Genomic DNA, 19971 nt, shown 5'->3' with positions numbered 1-19971 from the left:
CCTACTAACATTCCTTTTGTCTTTCTTTCTCGCACACCGTTCCATTATCATTTAATGGTCACTTTTATAATCAAAAAATATGCTGTGCTGGTAATTAACTTAAACTTCTTGTTTAACTGAGCCATCAGGCAAGTTATGAGCTTTAGGCAGGTAAACTGGTTTGACATGGAAACTTTTAATATCTTTTTGTGTCTGCTTTAAATCCGGAAAATCCTGCAGGCAGAGTGGGATGGACAGAACCCCACGTACTGTTAGGCCTGTAGCGATAGGGGGAACAAAGATGAAAAGTGCTTTGGTGCCTACATTAAAGGTGCCGGTTCACCATTAGCTAATGCCAATGTAATTCTTGGTGGGTAAAATAAGATTAAGACACCGTTCCACACCCTCATTTATATTTAGTATGATTGTTTTGACCACGGTTAACAACTCTGGGCTAGCTAACCCCCTTATTCATCAGTAAACTGTAAAGATAGACGACTAATCTAATGGTAATTTAGCTAGCTAGCACACCCCTTTCTTCTGCCTCAGTCTCCCAGAGCTGCAAGGCTTCAGTCGGGTTGAGAGCTGACAACAGTCCCTGGGACACATCCACAGTCAGCCCCCAGCCAGCTAGCAACCATTTCGGGTCAGCACCTGACTCTGGTGCTAAGGACGCTAACGGCAGTTTACTGAACCGTTGGGAAACAGACCCAGACACCCGAGTCAGAACAGTGGCCACTCGTAACGTTAGCTACACCTCCGTTAGCGTTACTGTGCCCCCTCTTTTGCTTTTAGCCGTCTGTACAGTTAGCTAAATTTACCAGACAAAACAGGAATAAGACACCAAAAGGACTACTAGTTATTTAAAGATGTGGTAGCACTGGATCTGGGCGAGAAGGATAACTCCGGGAGTTGGAAGGGGTGTGTCACGATTCTGCCTTCTCCCACCGCAACACAGATTTGTGCAGCTGAATGTTGCGATTTCTGTTTTATTTTCCATATCGTTACAGCCCCACACACTGTAATAATGATACTCACACATTCAGACCTCCGCACCTATACAGTATATGGCAGAACTAGCCGTGACCCTCCATTCCTAAGTGCTTAACTAAAGATGGCTTTATGCTTTTACCAGAAGCACAAGGTGTTTATACAAGTAAAAAAAGAAACTGCTTTCACAAGCGTATCTAAACTACCATGTGCATGTTCCCCTACATCCAGCTCAGAGAAGCATGTGTTATATGTAGCATAACTACACTTCTTTCATAAAAATGTTTACAGAATACTTAAACAAGCAAATAACAGTAAACATCAACCTTGTAAATTTAAACAGTAGAGACAAGAAAACCATAAAATGATTTACTATTTAAAAAGCTGCAGCTCACTAACTTGGCTGGTAACTTGACATAGTAAGCAGCAGCCACTTTGCTTCTCAGGTGTTATCTTTCTTTATAATCCTGTTTGGGCCTATAGATATCTTTTATTATTTTTATCAACTTTATCTTGTCCTGAGTTTCCTTTCAGCATGCCTCTTTAACAGATTCCCCTATAGCGGCTTAGGTACAAACGCTTGTCAATACCTGCCATCTTGACACAAACTTTCTTATCTTGTGAACTTTGTCCCAATTGTTGGTTGAAACTGTGGTTAGTGTTTTTTCACGTTATAGGGTAAAAGTCAGGGTTAGGGATGATGTTTTTTTCCCCATGCTTTTTGCCTCTATGTCCATCCATATCAATCCACCGTTTACAGCATTTGCCTACCATCTTTGCACCCAGTGTTCCTGTTTGAAAGTGGGAGGAGGTCCATCACCAGGGTGTAGAGATCATCTAATTGAGCCCACAGGGATATATGCAGGACACAAACTCCCACATCGCCTTGTTTTCAGCCCTTTGCTTGGGTTTTATTGAGGTGGCTATAAACAGTAGGTTAACGTATATAAGTGCAATTTAAAGGGGATGAATAAATAAATAAGACTTCTGTCGTCTTCCGTCCCATTTAAACCTAAGCACCACCCACCTCACTGTCTGTAACAATAGGTTGTTGGGTCCAATGATACCAGGCTCTATGAGACTGTTTTACAATTTATATATTAAGGAGACAAGATTGAAAGTTCTTTCGTGGAAAAGCCATTTCGCCAAACAAGCACATCATAAGGTCCTTAAGTAACGGTTTTGGAGCTTTTGATTGTATAAGACGTTTTTTTCTCAGAAGATGAAGTTTGCCCATTTGTCAGATTTCTTTTATTCCTGAGTGTTTTAATAACTTCCATGCTGGTTAAGAAGTTGATTGAAAGTTCATTCTTAACCTTGGAAAAAGAAGTTGGTGAAACGATCTGACCAAAATGTCCATTAGCTGTTGTAGTGCTTTACTTGTAAAGCCAAGCTGTAGCGGAGTTTATTCCAGTAAACCCAGCTAATGCTAAATCATTCTAATCATCTGATGGATCCAGGGGGCTGGTGTGGGATTATTGGGAATCCCTCTCAGCTCGCGGTGCTGACAGCAGCACACAGTGTGTGAGTTGTTGGCCCATGTCCTAACAGAGGCCTCCTCTACGCTCACAGAGAGTGCAACTGGTTGACTGTTGAACCACATCGGGCTGTGGATGACCTGATGATGACCTAGTATGGTATTTACAGTGGCCTCCCTCTCTAGATTGGGATGATGCACACTTTGGGGCTCTTCTGTCTATGTCTGTGTATTATGGTCACTTATCACTTGGACATTTACTGTTGTTTGACTTTATTGTGTGTTATATGATGTGGAACTGTGAGCCGTTGTGCTATCAGTGTTCTGAGATTACACAGCGCATAACTGCTATTGGCTGATCACCCGAAAAGAGAGATTACGTCAATAAAACTATATGACAGGAGGAACAAAAAAAGAGAGTGTGTGTGTGTGTGTGTGTGTGTGTGTGTGTGTGTGTGTGTGTGTGTGTGTGTGTGTGTGTGTGTGTGTGTGTGTGTGTGTGTGTGTGTGTGTGTGTGTGTGTGTGTGTGTGTGTGTGTGTGTGTGTGTGTGTGTGTGGTCATGTTTTTGCATGTTCAGGGCAGCAGATGAGGGTCCTGTCTTTGCTGTAGGTTTGTACCAACACTTTTAGAAAAAACACACCACTTTCACTGCATGTATTGTGGCTGTATTTCAATGAGCATGGTGTGATTTATTTATATATTTTTTAAGTTTGTGTTGTGTAAGAAATTGCTTCTGCAATACTGTGTGTAAATAAGGAGTTCTGGCTCTCATTTCAGTCTAACTCAAAAACATAACAAAGGTTAATTGACCGCCTTTGATTTTGGTCCAGCTTGGATACTGAAGACTTTATACACACTGTTTATTTGTAGAGGTGATTTAAGGTGGAAAAGTAGGCTGCTTCAAAAAGTAATACAACTTTGCTTGTCATATTTGGGGTAATTTTAAGCAGTTGCTCGCTAGTCCACCTGTGCTCTGGTTTTGACTAAATAAAAACCAAGTAACTTGTCAAATTGTAAATTGATCCATCATAGTCACCTTTATTAACATTATTTTAGTCATTTTATGGAGTCAAAGCCATCAAGGGGCAATGGATAATCATATTAGCTGTAATGATGTAATTCCACTAGACACTGGTTACCAGTTTAGTTAGTTGATTCATTTGTTGTTGCCTGCCTCTGTGACTTCGATAACAGAGTGTCATGACCACCCACCACTTGCGGTGTGCTTTCATTGTAATTGTATCTGACCTTGTTCCTCATCACTGTCATTATAACATGACAACAGATGAGGACTTTGATTTTGGCTGTAATTAGTTGGAGTGTTTGTGTGAGTCAGAGCCAATTTTCAAATCACTGTTTTTAATGTTCAGCTACAGAGTTCAGGGTTTTTCCCAAATACAGCAATGGGGCCTGAGGATAGAGAAGTCTGTCTGTCTGTCTGTGCAACACTTTGGTCCAGGTTATGATCTTTCCCAGAGGATTATTTCTAGACATTTTTAATGACCCATAGTACAATTTACAGGTCAAAATTTCCCTCTTAACACTTTTGTCCATGACAGGATATCTTGAAAACAAATGGCCAGACTTCCAGGTCCACTCATTGGATCTGTGTGACCCCAAACCATTTAGAAGACAGCGGTGCCCTAACAGTACACATAACAAGAAACGCTGCAACTCATTACTAATATGTGAACTTGCAGGAAGTGAAAGAGTCAATGAGGGATAATTTGGTGCTGACTTTCCTCACATGCCCCTTTCTCTAACCCACTACAATGCATCACATGACTTGTTTTCTGCATTAGAGAGAGCATACTGTGACCTCATGAGAGTAACATACACAAACACAAAATGCTTCGCCAGCTGAGCCTTGATGGCAAAGGCCGTTCTCTCACACCACAGTGTGTCCCATGAGCTGACTAAATAAATGAAATAAAATAAAATAAAAGACATAGCTTGCTTTGGACTGCTTCCTACTTGTGGTGCTTTTCTACTACTATCTCTCCTTCACTGTCTGCCACAATCCATTCTTGATTTATTACCATGGTAGTTTATGTGGTAACAAGCCAGAGACTCAAGAATCAGAATCTGAAAGGGCTTTAGCATGTTTTTTACACATACAAGGAATTTGTCTTTGTTTTGTTGGTGCATGTCACGCAATCTCGAAATATAAGAATATAAACAAAATAAGTAGAAATAAATAAATAAAGATGAAATATAAAATAAGTAAAAAGGAACGGTACATCAGAGTAGGTACAGTGGTATGAGGAGCCAGAGGTGGAGTGTGGACAGAGTGAGGGAGGGTTTCTGGGCCTTGTTGAAAAGACTAGTGGTGGAGGGGAAAAAACTGTTAAGTGCGATCTGCCTGGACACAGTTTGTCCTCCTGCTACACTATACGAGTGTGCTCTGAGTGTGAATGAAGCTGGTGAATGTGATGGTGTCAGAATGGGTGTGTAAGGTCAGCAGATTTGTTGAGTCGCCTGTGTTGACCGGTTTCCGACTGGTTTTGAGGGATGCTGCTGCCATCTTGTGGATATTGTTTGTCAGGTTGCACACACTTTCATAAGAACTGCTCAGCAGAAATGAGTCATTGGGGTGGTGTCTTCCACCTGGGCTTTGATTAAGTAGTTTAAAGTACATCAGCACAAGAAGCCTAATTTAATCATATAATAAATAGTTTTCTTGACCACTGCTTTGACAACTAAAAAAGAGGCAAAAGCATCACAAAGTATTTGTCTCACTGAGAGATGGTGGGGTCTTTAAAGAAGATGAATCACCTTTTTAATATTATTCACGTACAATACAATGTAGTAAAATAATGCGTTGACTCTATCCCAAGGATTAGGAGCAGTGGACAGCTACCTACAGCGTCCAGGGAGCAACTTGGGTTTCAGTGTCTTGCTCAGGTACAGCCTGAGTTGAGGGCCGGGCCACTCCCTGAGCCACAGGAACCCGTGCATTTCTGTGCCAAGGGGTCTTGTCTCATAGTACGCTCAGGATCTGTATCATATTAAAAATACAGTATTTGTATGCTCTGATTGTAACCTTCTTCTTCCTTGTCTTCTTTCTCACCGTCTTCTTCTGTAGGTGATCACCTGTTTTGGCCTCTCTGCGCTGACTTGCCGCTATGTGGGTTTTGCTGTGGTGGCTCTGCTGGTAGAGATAAACTCCGTGTTCCTCCACCTCAGGCAAATGCTGCGAATGGCCGGCAATGCCACAGGCACGCTGTACCGGATCAACAGCATCATCAACCTGGGCACATACGTGGTGTTCCGTATCAACACGCTGGCCTGGATGACCCGCTGGCTGGTGCTCAACAGGGACAATGTGCCCCTCCTGACCTACACACTGGGCAGCGTGGGAATGGCCATCATGACGACCATGAACATCATCCTGTTTTGTCGTCTACTCAGGAGTGACTTTTTGAAGAGCAGCACTCGGGAGAGCAAGAAAGAGAAGGAGATATAGAACTTCATTACTGTATGTTAACGACCTGTGGTTGAGATTTGGTACCGTTTTGCTTGTGTGTGATATACTCAAAGCTGGGAGATGGAGGGATCTTTTTATCTCTCATACTGTACAGGTACATGAGAACAAGTTGTAATCAACTAGCCTTACATCAAAAAACAGATCACACACAGATATTATGTCACATTGTGCTGTGGTTTTAACTTTAGGCTTGTGTACAGTACATGTGTTTGATTCCATCATCTTAAAGTGCCATCAGTGGCTATTAGTAGATGGAGGCCATTAGTAGATGGAGGATTTCTCTTATGAACGAAGGAAGGCTTTGTAAAATGACACCAAACGTCTTATTTCCCACAGGGTGTTTTAGCTAATTCTGTTCTAAATGTAGCTTACGGTAAGTGAAGACGCACTGTTTGTATAACAAAACCTCCAACACATATATACATATTTACATAGGAAACATGTAAAAAATATCTTAAGAATAACCTTTTATTTATATATACTATACCATTGTGGGTTATAAAAAATCTCACGTAACGGAATCCAATCCCTCTACCGCTGCAGAGGTGATTATATCTTGTTTTTCCTAACAAATCTCAACTAAAAATGGCGTGCTACCTCAAAAGGGTTGTATCAATTCTTTGCCTCAATCTTAAACAAGCTTTGCTGTCATGGTTTTGCAAGTCCTTTTGTTAGTAGAGAAGAAAAATGTTAAAATGTAATGTTAAAATTTATACTTTTCTGTGAGGATATGCAGCACATACCAATCCTCTCTAAAGAAAAGAATAGAGTGATGGGTGAACACTTGGACATGTGGATACAAAAAGTTCAGATTTGATTTAGTAGATAAACCATTATGGCCATTTTAGGCAATGCTAAATTGTATTAAAACATCTTGGGAAAATAATTTTAAATTATGAACCAATCCGTCATAACAGGCTTTACATTCATTGTAAATATAACCCTTAAATCAGCTTGTCCCCCTCAGATCTGATTGGGAAATGGCACTGGTCGTTGAGATGGTAAATCTTGGAGGAACCACAGAATCAAAAGCCTATTAAATGAATTGCAAGCCATCACCAGTGACATCAGTTGCCAGCAGCCGTCAATGACGGAGGTTATCAGACAGCTCAGCTGGCTGCTGTATTTGTCAGAAACTCAAAACTTGTGAAATAACACAAAACAAGCTAATTGACATTGATGTTGCTGCAGTACAAACTGACATTCGTGTTTTCTTTCTGCGGTCCGTGATGGTTTATAGTTTGCACTAGGAGCTGAAGAAGTTGTTATTCTTCATTTGGCCTTTGGAGGACAGCACACTCCTCAACATCACCTCAGTGTTCTCAACACAGACTAGAACACCAGAGATGGCTTTATTTCCTAACTTCTTTGTAGATCTCTGCTTTTTAAAATTTTCACCGGGAGATACGGAGAAACAAACAGGTCTGAGATCTGTCAATACAGCTAACTGTTATTAGCTCCAAGCTAATATCTGCTGCTCCGAGACCGACTACTTTGACCACTCTCCTCAAAGCATAACCGTCCTTATGGCATGAAAATAATTGGTGCTATCAATGTTTGTTTAGTTATTGCGTTTTGTGTATAATCAGTCCTCTTGGGATAAAATTGTGTAGATTTGTATTTTATTTGTACTACAAAGAAATTGTAGATTATAGATAAAATGAACACAATGTTCAATCAATGTCCCTGTTATTAAATAGACATGTATAGTGGAGCTGAGATAATTGCGTATGTAGTGGTCTTATATTTACATCACCGAATTTCATTTGGCGAGCTCATAGTCCTCTCAGCTTGAAAGTGTTTAAGCCCTTGTTCCTGGCTGTTGAAGCACATTACAGACACCGAGCAGACAAGAACACACTATTCTAAAACATAAGACACAAATTGTGCAAATTGAAACAGTCCTGTTTGGGAGGGAGACTGTTAAATTTGGTTGTGTTGTTGCCATGGCTGATTCCCCAATATTAGGATCAATTGTAACTCGTTCTTTGAATTTTTATTGTGAATGTAGATTTGCTTCTCTTTTTTTTCGCCAATTTAAAAACATTTTTTGGTGTATCTTGACTTTGTGGTTATAGTGATGACAATTGAAAATCTTTCTAACAAGGATGTAATGTTATTGGAATTATTCAATATGTTGTTGTGTCCTGCTCTTTTTGCTATCTATATGCTTCAAACTATGATTGTCCGGAGGCCACAGGGTTATTCTATATTTGTGGGTAGTGGACACAAGGAAAGCTGAAAGTGGTAACGTTTATGAAGTGAAGTTGCCACACTGCCTCATATTTTTTTTCAACAGAGACAGTAAATGTGGTGGTTGATTGCATTGATCCCACAGAATGAGAAAATATCAACTCCTTTATCACAACCAACACATACAGTAATATCAGTTTTACATCCATGCCTGTTCATTTATAGATCCTTTTTTTGTGGGGGTTGGTGAAATATTGTCTATTAACCATGAAACAATAAAATTCCAAACAACAGTGAAGACTACTGACACTGCAGTATGATAAAGACTCCAAAACGCTTCATCTTCATCGGCTTTCCCCGAGTATCAAGCTCACATTTAATAGAATTATGCCTTCAAGTGTAAATATAAGTTTAATTTTTTCATGTTTTGACAGATTGTTTTGTAATCAGAACTCCAATTTATGTTTATATATTAACAGCATTTGCTTAATGTAAAAATAAAGATTAAAAACAACATTGTTTTTCTTTCGATGACACAGGCGTATTTTTACTATTGTCTGACAGCTGTACTGCAGATTTTGGGATTAATATGTAAGTGGTAAAATAAGCAGTCCAGAGTACTTGGGTCACTTGTGTACTTAGATGAAGATACAGTTCTACTTATGAAAACTTCATAGCTGTGATGTGAGAAATATTCAGAACCATTAGGTAAAAGTTGTAATGCCACAATGTAAAACTTCATTTGTACAATTAAGATTTGACTGAAGTAAAAGATACATTATCAGCTGAATGTGTTTGAATGTACTACTATTACACTAAAATGTAAGAATTCAAATGTAGCTGGTCGGAGCTAAGTTTAACTATTGTAGGTGATATTGGTATATTTTACACAATATAAGCTCATCATAGATATTATTTGTAACTAACTGGTTACTATAGCTGTTGGATAGTGTGGAGCACAGTGTATAAAATATGCATATGCACCATAAATGTAGTAGGTTAAAAGCATAAAGTAGCACAAATCAAAGTGATTGTGTAGTACTTGAGTAAATATACCTAGTTATGTTCTACATTGCCACGTTACCATTTTGTGCAACACTTTTGAAGTACATAATAACACAGTACATTAGAAAAAAACTATTATATTTCTCTCTTTGGGCAAACGTGCAGCCTTTTGAACTGTTTAACATCCAGTGGACTGGTAGATTAATTGTGTTACTGTAAATGCTCCACTGACTCATCAGATATTATATGTAATAGATATGCCTACTCAAGATATAATATTGTCACATTAGATAACCCCAGTTGTAGAGCACTCATCTGAAACAATGGAAAAAGATTTGCAGTGGAATTATTCATTCTTGTACTTTTGATATTAAAATACATTTAACTTTGAAATTTAGATTTAATGTAAGTTTCAGTGTGTTAGTTTTATGCTGTTTAAAGGGTTCCTGTATCCCATATGATGGAACTTTTTTATTATATGAATTACACTTTCAACGTGCCACTACTTTGGATACTAGATACATTTAACTTCTTTACTTAACATTTAATTAAATATTTTCAGAATGATATTCTAACGTGCACATCATCACAGGATTTCCCCTTGTGAATAAAATAACAGAGGAACTCCTGAGGCGCCCCCAGGAGGTCCGCGGCCCGCAGTTTGAGAACCACTGCAGCAGCCTGGGCTGTCTCTGTCCATGATGCAGAAATCATAAATCAAGATGTACGGCCTACCAAAATAAAAAAAATTGACTGAGTTACAGCAAGTGGAATTTAAATATGGTAGCTTTGTTTTTATTTCCTTCCCCCCATCCACAGCGTTGTGTTTTCCTTTGCACTCCCCAGAAACATACGGTCTATGGTACTCCCACGCGCCCTTTTACGCGCACAGCTGATTTGGGCTGGTCCCTCCAATCAGCTGTCCTGCTGACTCTGTCGTACGATGCTCTCGTGTTCTGCTCACTGTGGCTTGTTTTCATCATTGCCCAGCTCAGTCTCGCAGTCCACAGCAGCTTGATGTCTCGTCTCAGTCTGTGGGCGAGGATGAAGGTTGCGCATGCTGAAAAATGGACTGCGCACCCTCCTCCCGGGCTTTAATATCGACGCATTTGAGAACATCCTCTTCCTAATCACGCTCGATGTTGCACCAAGGAGCGGTTTTGCCGGAGGACCGCGGTGCCATGCATCCTGGTGGTTTTGCATTTCTACGCAGCGATCCGCCACCAGCTTCTCTGTCCTCTAATCAAACGGCCTCACATGCAGCTAAGACCACTTTCACGCTTCAGATCAGATGTTTTTAATTGAATGCCGCAGCCGAAAGGATTTGGAGCAGCACTGGAGGCCAGCATGGAGGACGTTTTTAAAACGCTTGGAAATCCTATTTAGAAGCTTTTGGAACTTAACATTGCATCTAAAGGTAAGCAGATCCATTTCAATCGACTTAATGCAAAGGCTTATCCAAATAGCTGGAGGTGCATGTTTTCTCCCATTTGGCTGATTTCTCTGGTCATCAATAGCTTATTTATAGCAACCATATGACCTCAATACAGGACTTCCCTCTCTCTAAGGCTGACATAAGCAATGTTCCCAGTAAAGGAAAGTGACATTTAGCAGCTGGAGTTTAAGTTTTAAAGTGTAACATGATGTAATGTGAAGTTGGGAAAGGTAGTCTCCTAATGACAGGCAGAGATGGATGCTGGTTAAGTAAACAGAAAAGAAAACAATAATTCCCATCCACGGTTTCCTCCCTCTGTCCCTCCAGACTCGGCCATGGCTGATGAGAGCAGCCTGTCTCGGCAGATAGGGAGTGTGGAGAGGAGCGTAGTGTTCCTCAGGCAGGAGCACCTCACTCTACTCCATGGCCTCCACCTGGAGATCCTCTCCCTGCAGAAACGATGCTCAGGTGAGGAACACATTGATGTGACTGTTCCAAGAAACTTGTATGTGACCCCAAAATGTTAATTGACTAAGAATTGCCAAAAACAGGTGTACAACCTTGAGTTAGAGAATGGAACCTAGATATGACTATTCCTCTGTATGATATAGGCTTATGTATGTCACTGACATTAGAGACAAGTTTTTAATTTGTTTATTGATGCTTTATAGATATATAAGCTGTAAGGATACTATGTATTTGCTGATTTATCATCTAGGGCTCTGGGACTGCAACTATTATCTGCTAATTATAATTTTTGATATGTTAGGTCTATGAAAACCACAACAATTTGATGAGTTAAAGTTGCCTGTAGCAGCAGTCCAAAACCCAAATATAGTCATTTACTATCATATTTTATCTGAAGTAGAGAAACTAAATCTAAATGTGCATACAGGCCTCATTGTTCATCTGATGTGTGTGTCTGAATCATCAATCGATGCCAGACATTGTCTACATGGTGATGTCATGCTACAATTGCATCATTTCCTGTTTTGGGCATGATGGAATATGCAGTCCATTTAATCAAGCAAGCAAGTGCATATGATCACACACACACAAACACACACACACACACACTTCTGTATTTCTATATTAAAATATAATTGTGCAGATGTTCTCTTTTTATTTATCCCTGGAGGCTTTCCTTAAATTTCTACTATTATTATACAAGACATCCTGAGAGAGATGCATTCAAACATTTCTATCATGGTTAATCCATAGATCCCACGTCTTTAGTAATCCATATGAACCGGATTGTGATTAACATATACAGGCAGAAGAGCAGGGGGAAGGGCGTTCGTGTGTGTGTGTGTGTGTGTGTGTGTGTGTGTGTGTGTGTGTGTGTGTGTGTGTGTGTGAAAGAGACAGAGATGGCTCAGAGCCAACGTAACCAGTTTAGAAAACAAACCCCTCCATCACTTTGTAGCCCCACTGCACGATCTGTTAATTTCCAGTAGGCAAGCCAAGTGTTTTTGTATTGCACATTTTAACAAAAAAGCCATTTAAAGTGCTTTGCATAGGACAAGAAACAGGGCAAAAAAAGACATGGATGTTAAAATGTAGACTTGAGTCCATGACTACATCAAGACATCTAGCTTTGTCTTGAAGCCTATCAAGACTCTCTTGTTATCATTTTAATTCCTTTGTCTTTTGCAGAGGGAACAGATTGGTGACACAGGAAGTGAAATAGGTTAGAGGTGAACAATTAAACTTCTGACTCCTGACAACCTGCCCTGAAAATATGTCCCAAAGTTGAAATTGTCAGTAAAGCGCACTGGATGTTGGGTACATGTAGTTGAAAACCATCTGTCATGTTCTCTTCTGGCTGGTGGTTGAGGGCCCACAAGGACCTGAGTTTGTTCAGTGGTTCAGCAAAGTTTTGTTGGTCCCTATGTGCACTAGGATGTTTTTCACAGTTGGGTGTGATGCCAAAATGTATATGTGATTTTTGACTTTTTGTCATGTCAGATCATGTCCTTTGGATAGCATTGTGTTTTGGTGCCTTTTATATCTTTAAAGTTTTACGTTGTACGCTTTGTTTTTGGCCAGCGGTCCATGTGCGTGTCCTAGTAAGCTTTGGGGTTGATGAGGCCCTCTGCCTGGATGGTAGTGCGGGCCAGCTATAGTTCTGTAGGGGGTCTGGCTATCACTCGTCCTCCCACGGAAATGATTTATTCTCAGGTTTTGGAGTCCCAGAGAGGACTACTACTTGCAGATGTACAGTATTGCCTGACAGGCAGCCTTTCTGCTTCTCAGTATTTTTGAGTCCAGGATACATTTTAACAGCATGTGTAACTTGTCATTCTCTCAGTTTTTGGATTGTTTTCAAAGAGGTTCACAGATATAGAAATGAGATATGAAGAGTCTGGAGGACGGCTTGGAAGCTACAGTAGGTGAGATGGGCGTTTGCTGCCAACTCACTAATGTGTAGCCTGGAAGGATACTGCAAGGTTGAGCTGATGTTACCGTGCATTTTATTAGCCCTGTCTTTGTACTGCGGACTATTCTTTGTATTGTTCTAAATTCTCCATAAAGGCTCCTACGCTCTTCTGTCTCCTTGAACACCGAGCTAAACCAATCTTTGGATTCTGCTTTGTCTTCTCTGATACATTGTATTTATGTGTGTCATAGAAATAAAGGTGTGTGTGTGTGTGTGTGTGTGTGTCTGTCTGTCCTTTGAGAAATGTTTGCAATATTCAAGGTTGAGCCATGAAACAAAAAACCTCAGTGAGGCTGTAGGACATAAGCCTCACAAGACATACAGATCATTACACACACTGGATGCTGCGATGTGCTGAGCTCCTCATTTTCATTGTTTGACTGAAAAAATATAGTTCCTAGAGCCAACTCCCTGCAGTTGAATTAACTTTATGACTCATGTTTCTTGCAGTTGTTAATGAGGATAATGACTGGAAAACAGTACCTCTCAAAGTCTCCCGTATTCAGTAACAGTTATTTCTATACAGCAATCAGCAAGTCCGTCTGTCTCTTATCTGGGGTACCTCTACCCCTTCCTTCCTCCCTTCCTTCCTTCCTTTCGTACTATCTGTCTTCCCACCCTCTTCATCCCCTCTGTCTTTCTTTCTTCATGTCAGCTGAATGGGTGGGCGTGTTACGCTGACTGCACAGGGAAGGAGATAGGGTGTGACAGGGAGAACAAGAGAAGAAGAGAGGCAACAAATAACACACCTGCTGTTCTAGATTCCGCTTTCTATTTATGGTAAACATCTAAGTGAGTGAGTGTTATTAGAGAGTTATAGATCTAAATTGAAAAAAAGAAACTAGTTTACGATCATCACCAATGGCTGATTGAGTACATATTTCTGGCTTTGGAAAATTAAATTAGGACAAATCTATGCGACATTCATCTAAAATTACGGGAGCCACACACACACACACTCATCCCTGTGGATGAGTGTGTGCTGAAAGCTGGTGTCGAGATTTCCCTACAGTCCGGACGCCCTGAATGACAATCCAAATGACTTACAGACCAGACACGACCAGCCGTCAGTGTGACCCTCTCCAACCCTGTCAGAGACTCTAAACTGAAATGTTTTTTTATCTGGGACAATCCCACCCTGCTAATAACCATCAGTACCGTACACCAGTCTGATATATTATGTTCTCAGAAGCTACGAGCAATAGTTGCTGTGATGCACTGACATGAGATTTCACCCAGTATCCAGTAATGTTTGGATAATCCTAATCGTGTTGGTGGGGTACCTCACAGTAACACCATTCAGCTCGATTATTACTTCCTGCACTGTCATACAATCGTGGTTTTATTGTCCATTTGAGCACTGACACAGGCAAGCTGCTGAGTGTTTTTTTATGGCACAAGACAAATGGATGCAAAGGCCATCCACTAATGCAAGGCATAAAATGCTTCTACAACATGACACAAACAGTATTCAGTATACATTACACAAGAGAAAGTCAGCCTCTTTACAAAGAAATCACTTAAGAACATCTATATTGGCCAGTTCTCCAGAAAAAAAGCATGCATCACCTTTAAAAATGATCAAATATAAAACTGTAGCTTTTGGCTTAAAATGTTCAAATGTGCCACAACAAAGTGGGAAGAGTTATTCAGCATTCATAGCTCTGCTTACATTGCTAAATGGCAAGTAATTTAACACAACTTCTTTGGATTTCTATTTGTTTGATTTGCATTTTCCTCTGGAAACAGATTGCACAGCCAGGTGTTTTTATTTAAAGGAATATTGATTTCAGTAAGGAATACTAATCATGCTAATAAGTTGTTAAGGTTGCAGTAAAGATAGTTTTTCTCCGGTAATGTAACAGAACATTATTGGCCAAGTCTGTGACAAACTGTCTTTGATTTAAAGTTTCAGATTTAGCTTAATCAATTATGGATGAGCTCACTGAAAATATGCTGGAAGCCGAAATCTGTTATGTTAACTAGCAGCATCAAAAAGAAATCTCAGTACACAGCTTTGATGAGAGATTTCAGCTAGATTGAGCATCCCTATTTAGGCTCTGCAATACGATTTTGTGTGTTTATTTCTTATTCCTGTCTCTTTACTGGCTCTCTCCTGTGGTTTGTCTTTCTCTTATGTTTTACAGAGTTGACAAGTGATCTAAAGATGAAGCCTCCAGGCAGAAACCAAATGGGTATGTTAAAAACAAAATCCCTTTAATGTTCATCTCTTTTTCTTCATCCCATGCATCAGCTCTCCGTCGGCGCTCAACCCCCAGTCCTTCGTAACTCGACGCCAGCATCCCTCTCTGTCCCCCTCTGTCCTTCCCACCCTCCCATCCCCAAGGGGATAGAACCCTGCCTCCCTCTCTCTCTCTCTCTCTCTCTCAAGTAGGGGGATGTCTTCTCTGGCAAACCATACACAAGATAGATTATGGGTGCAAAGTGTTTCTGTTTTTCTTTGTAAAAGGAATTGTTCACAGCTGTATGGGGGGCTGCACGTGTTCACTGTCAAGATACGGACACAGCTGCAAAGACAGCATGCCTCAACATATTTGGCTCATAGCTAACATTTGCTGGACCATTTGTGGTGTCTGGATGCAAGTATGCAGAGATAGGCACCATTTTGTCACAGCAAATTAAAGACAGAGCAGGAGACGAGAAGTCAAAATGCTGTGTGAATGTGCTTGTAGGTGGTTAGGGGGGGGAGGGAGTCGTACTTGGCTGCATTACACAGCCATTAGACCCCATCTCCTTTTTTTTAGGACCGGTTATCCCCTAATCCATCAATACAGCACGTCTCTCTTCTCCTCCCGGCCTGAAAAATTGATCCATCCTCTTTTTCTTTCTTTTCCTGCTCTCGTTTTTCCTTGTTGTCCCAGAGGGGGTGTCCACTTACAAGACTTTGCTGAGAACAAGAGAGACGGAGAGACAGGAAAAGGGAGAGAAGAAGAGGTGGAAGGAGAGAGGTAATGAGAGGTAGTGAGAAAAGCAATTAAGAGAAAAGACAAGGCGGCAGGATGCGGTCAGCTGCAGACGTGGAGGAGGAGGGGTATGGAAGAATATGAAGATCACATTAGGTACTGTAGTCTAAAGTTAGCATATGAGCTCAACCTGGGTGTGGTGATTGGCAACAGAAAACCTAAGACTGATCGGTCCTTAGAGAATCCATCCTGGTAGACCGAGGGAGAAGGACAGAGGATCCGGGAAACAGAAGGAAGGGCAGAGAGACTAGAGAAAGAAGATCACAGATGAAGACACATCAGAAAAATAAGAGAGAGCAAGTGAAAATACCCAATGCTTTAATTGAATAGTGAATTAAGCGCCCTGTTACTTCTAAGCCTAACATGGATTCCAGACTTAATAGGTTCACCTGCAGGACTCACCAAACCTCCCTCCACCCTTTGGGATTCTCTTACCTTGCCCACCTGACCTATCTCTATGGGGAGAGGCATCAGTGCGAGCCTCTGTGGATGTAATCTCCTCCTCTGGCAATCTCCAGCTCAGTTTGCCCCAAGGTTGCTGCACTGGCTTTTCATCCGTACCTCCCTCTCCTCTGGGATATTTTACTGGAATGAAAGAGCACAAGTGTTGTCCATGGAAGCAAAAACAATAACAATAAATAGAATACTGCGTTAAACCTGGCCTTGGCAGAGAGGTTGAAGTTAATGTGGAGAGCAGACATAAATAGTTTTACTGTTTTCTTTTCTCACGTGAGATTAAAACAGATTGCTAAAACTGGCTTCATGTAAAATAGAAATGTGTATCATGACTCTATCTTTAAAACAAATCCCAAAATATGATTACATGGATTATAATGACTAATATTAATATATTGCCGAGGTGAAGTACGGAGATTACATTCTTTCATATTTGTTATTTCATGGCCCAGCTCTAAAGACACCATATTGTACCATTTTTAGATTATGAGATGCTCTTAGAGACAAAATAAGTAATGTGCATCTATAATGTACAATGTGTATTAAACTGTGTGGATATTCTGTGTATGGTTTGTGTATGTATATATATGTGTGTGTGTGTGTTTAGGTTTTGTTGTTAAAAGAGCTCTTAGTATATAGATACACTATGTAGCAGGTAGGCACATGTTACAATTATATATGTATGGGAACTCTTAGTTTTATTTCCTGCAGTTATTTAACACTTGTATTTCTGGTCCATGTCTGTGTCAGAGTTACAGGAGGAAGAGGATCTCCTGGAGGCCCGCTGTTTGGACGTGGAGAGCCGCCTGGCCGAGCAGGAGTTCACCTTAGGAGAACTTCGTGAAGAGTTGAGTCACAAAGGGGCTTTGGTGGGAGCCCTCAGAGCCAATCTTAAGGAAAAGGAGCGCCATTTCCTAGAGGAGTTAAAACGCCGCAGCCACTGTTCCACCATCCTTAACACAGAGCTGCAGAAGCAAACAGAAGCAGCAGCATACCTCTCCTTCCAGCTGCATGCTGCCAGGCAGAAACTGCACCACCAGCGGATGCAACAGAGGCAGGGTCTCCTCGCCCGAACCAACAGTCAGGGGGCCCAGTATGGTGCCGAGCAGAACTCTGTTTCTCCACAGAGGCCGTCAGGAGCCTCCCCTTCCTCTCCTGTGGTTAAACCCAAGCGTAAGAGTTCCAGGGCGTCTTCAAGAGTGGAGCGTGCCAGGGAGTGTGTGCCCATAGAGAAAGTAATGGGCCCCGCAGAGCCCACAGCAATGCCAGACCCCGCACTTTTCCTCCACCCTCGAAGGCACAGGGCTCGCTCCAGGCACGCTGTGTCACAAAGACACCCTCCACTAGGACTGGAGAAGAAGGATGAGGAGGAAGGAGGTGGAGAGGGGCCAGTAGAGCCCCAGGCTGAAGCTGCCAGACTGGTGTCTTCAGCCGCAGTGCCCCCTGCTGCTGAGACAAAGGCTGATTAGCGATGACCGTGAACTGCACTTTTAACTGCAGTTTGATTACGAGACAATTATCTTCTGTTAGACTGTTGATGCTGTTAACTGTTGTTCTGCACCTTGACTGAATTGATACTAAGTTTTAGCTGATGAATTATATTACACTTAATATTTACTTTAAAATTACGCTAAATAACTTGCAAAGCAAAACTCATTGTTCGTCAAATTAAGTTGAATGAATTATCTGTTTCCACTGTTGTCACATGCTCAGTATCACGTGGGGCCCTTTATTTCAAAGCAACCCCTTTGTAAAGAATATTTTTCGGTCATTTTTAGGTCTTTATTTTCACAGGACAGCTGAAGACATGAAAGGGGAGAGAAAGGGGGAATGACATGCAGCAAAGGGCCGCTGCTTAAACCTCCATATGTGCCCCTTTCATTGATCTATGGTGATGGTGTGTGGTAGCAGCCATTTTAGGTGGACTACAAGCCGATGTGTTGTGTAACCCCACCAACTGTGAGCTTTCAAGGTCAACCATAAATCAACCAAACGTTTATGTGGCCCACAGCTGAGACACAGCTGAAAATGTCTGAAGTAGTAATGTGCCCGTCGGTGTGAGTCCTCCATGTCAAAAACTATGTCGATTAGAAGGTGTGTGCAAAAAACAAACAACCACTGATCAGAAATGAGAACTTCCAATACAATCCAGTAGATCCAATATACCTGTCGTACACCTATTTATACTTTAAACACAGTAATAATATTATATTTGATAGGCTAGAATATGTCCATGAAAACATTTGATGAGGATACATAATTCTGGTGTTGTGTCACTGTTTAACTCAGGCGTGGATTGTGTACTAAAAACATTGACACACACACACACACACACACACACAAACAAGTACTACTACTACTACACTTCAACTAGATTGTGTTTAAGGCTGTTGTGTCGGTTTCTTCCCCTCAGGAAAAATGGGCAAACAAGAACATGAGAGTTTGGTTTGTTTTCAACTGAAACTTTGCATTTTGTTATTTTTCCATTTTAGGCTACGCAAATTCCCAAAGTAGCTGCATCACAATGCACACCAAGACAGTGACTGTTTACTGTAAATGCGAGGACAGTCTCAGCAGGAAGCTGTGTGTGTCCTCTGTTATCAAAACACGTGCACATGGTGGCCCCTAGCGTAACAAGGAGCAAATAGCAACTTAAAAAAAGCAGTATTAGATAGACCAAATTAACACTTATATTGACTATATTTTAACGGTTTTGTAGTTGTCTATTCAATACCCTACTTTAATTGCTGCCTTATAATACAGGAGCTGTGCATACAGGAAACACAGTGTGGATATTACAGACATTTCGAAGTATGTAAGTATTTATAGTTTCCTTTTGTTTACCGTTTATAGGACTCTTTGGGATTTGCATTTTTATATTTTCTCTATGAAATGTGGCATCTCAGTTATTTTTCATTTAAGGTTGTTTACAGTTAGTTTATACTTGAGCCATGACTTAACTGAGCATTGGTGTCTTTGAAACAAGCGTTCGTGTAAGACTGACTTTAGTTGTGATTAGGTGCTGTAAGGCTTTTCTCGCCCACTGCAGCTACTGGTTAGAAGTTCAGCATTATGTTTTAGCAGTATATCCTCAATAAAGCAATATATCAATATATTTATATATTATTAATAGGTCACGTTAGCCGGTTTAAAGACACTTGAGGTGTTAGATTTTATGATTGTTTAACTTTGTATTTTATAATTGTTGTGCTCAGTAGGTTTTGCTTAATATTTTTCCAACTTATGAAATTGATTATTTATGTTGATTGTCACTGAATCTTTAAGTGATTAATTGTTTTGTTACGGTTTATATGAGGCATATCCAAGTAAGGAATTGATGACAGGCTGCTTGTGAAGCAGCGTTAAACAAATGGGCGCATTATTGTGCCACATGAGACTATCTGGATGAAAACGAACTAAACCTGTCTTCTTTTTAGTAAAAATGCAAATGTGACAAGGGGTTTCATTCACCTCTCAGCTGGTTAGCCATTTGCATGACTGTGTGCACTATTTTTCCTCAAGT

The 19971-nt window shown here is 40.7% G+C and overlaps 2 protein-coding genes and 1 long non-coding RNA gene across 3 annotated transcripts in view; 2 read left to right on the top strand and 1 right to left on the bottom strand.

The window, feature by feature from the left end:
• tlcd2 (TLC domain containing 2) overlaps positions 1-7770 on the top strand; it is a 25551-nt gene extending 17781 nt beyond the window's left edge. The window contains exon 4 of the mRNA XM_034867335.1: positions 5534-7770. Coding sequence (XP_034723226.1) covers positions 5534-5914 — 381 coding nt within the window. The 3' untranslated portion in view covers positions 5915-7770. The remainder of the gene's footprint in view (positions 1-5533) is intronic.
• Positions 7713-19971, bottom strand: part of LOC117942047 — a 24510-nt gene continuing 12251 nt past the window's right edge. The window contains exon 3 of the long non-coding RNA XR_004656054.1: positions 7713-7839. This is a non-coding gene — a long non-coding RNA (uncharacterized LOC117942047). The remainder of the gene's footprint in view (positions 7840-19971) is intronic.
• The window catches only part of si:dkey-54n8.4 (coiled-coil domain-containing protein 92), an 11805-nt gene continuing 1851 nt past the window's right edge, over positions 10018-19971 (top strand). Inside the window, exons 1-5 of the mRNA XM_034867334.1 lie at positions 10018-10550; positions 10896-11036; positions 15156-15203; positions 17199-18198; positions 19168-19169. Of these exons, the coding sequence (XP_034723225.1) occupies positions 10904-11036; positions 15156-15203; positions 17199-17917 (900 nt within the window). The 5' untranslated portion in view covers positions 10018-10550; positions 10896-10903 and the 3' untranslated portion in view covers positions 17918-18198; positions 19168-19169. The remainder of the gene's footprint in view (positions 10551-10895; positions 11037-15155; positions 15204-17198; positions 18199-19167; positions 19170-19971) is intronic.

Source organism: Etheostoma cragini, chromosome 3, assembly GCF_013103735.1.
Source record: "Etheostoma cragini isolate CJK2018 chromosome 3, CSU_Ecrag_1.0, whole genome shotgun sequence".
NCBI lineage: Eukaryota > Metazoa > Chordata > Actinopteri > Perciformes > Percidae > Etheostoma > Etheostoma cragini.
The sequence above is the reverse complement of the archived record's forward strand: the minus strand, read 5'-3'. Positions and strand labels throughout refer to the sequence as shown.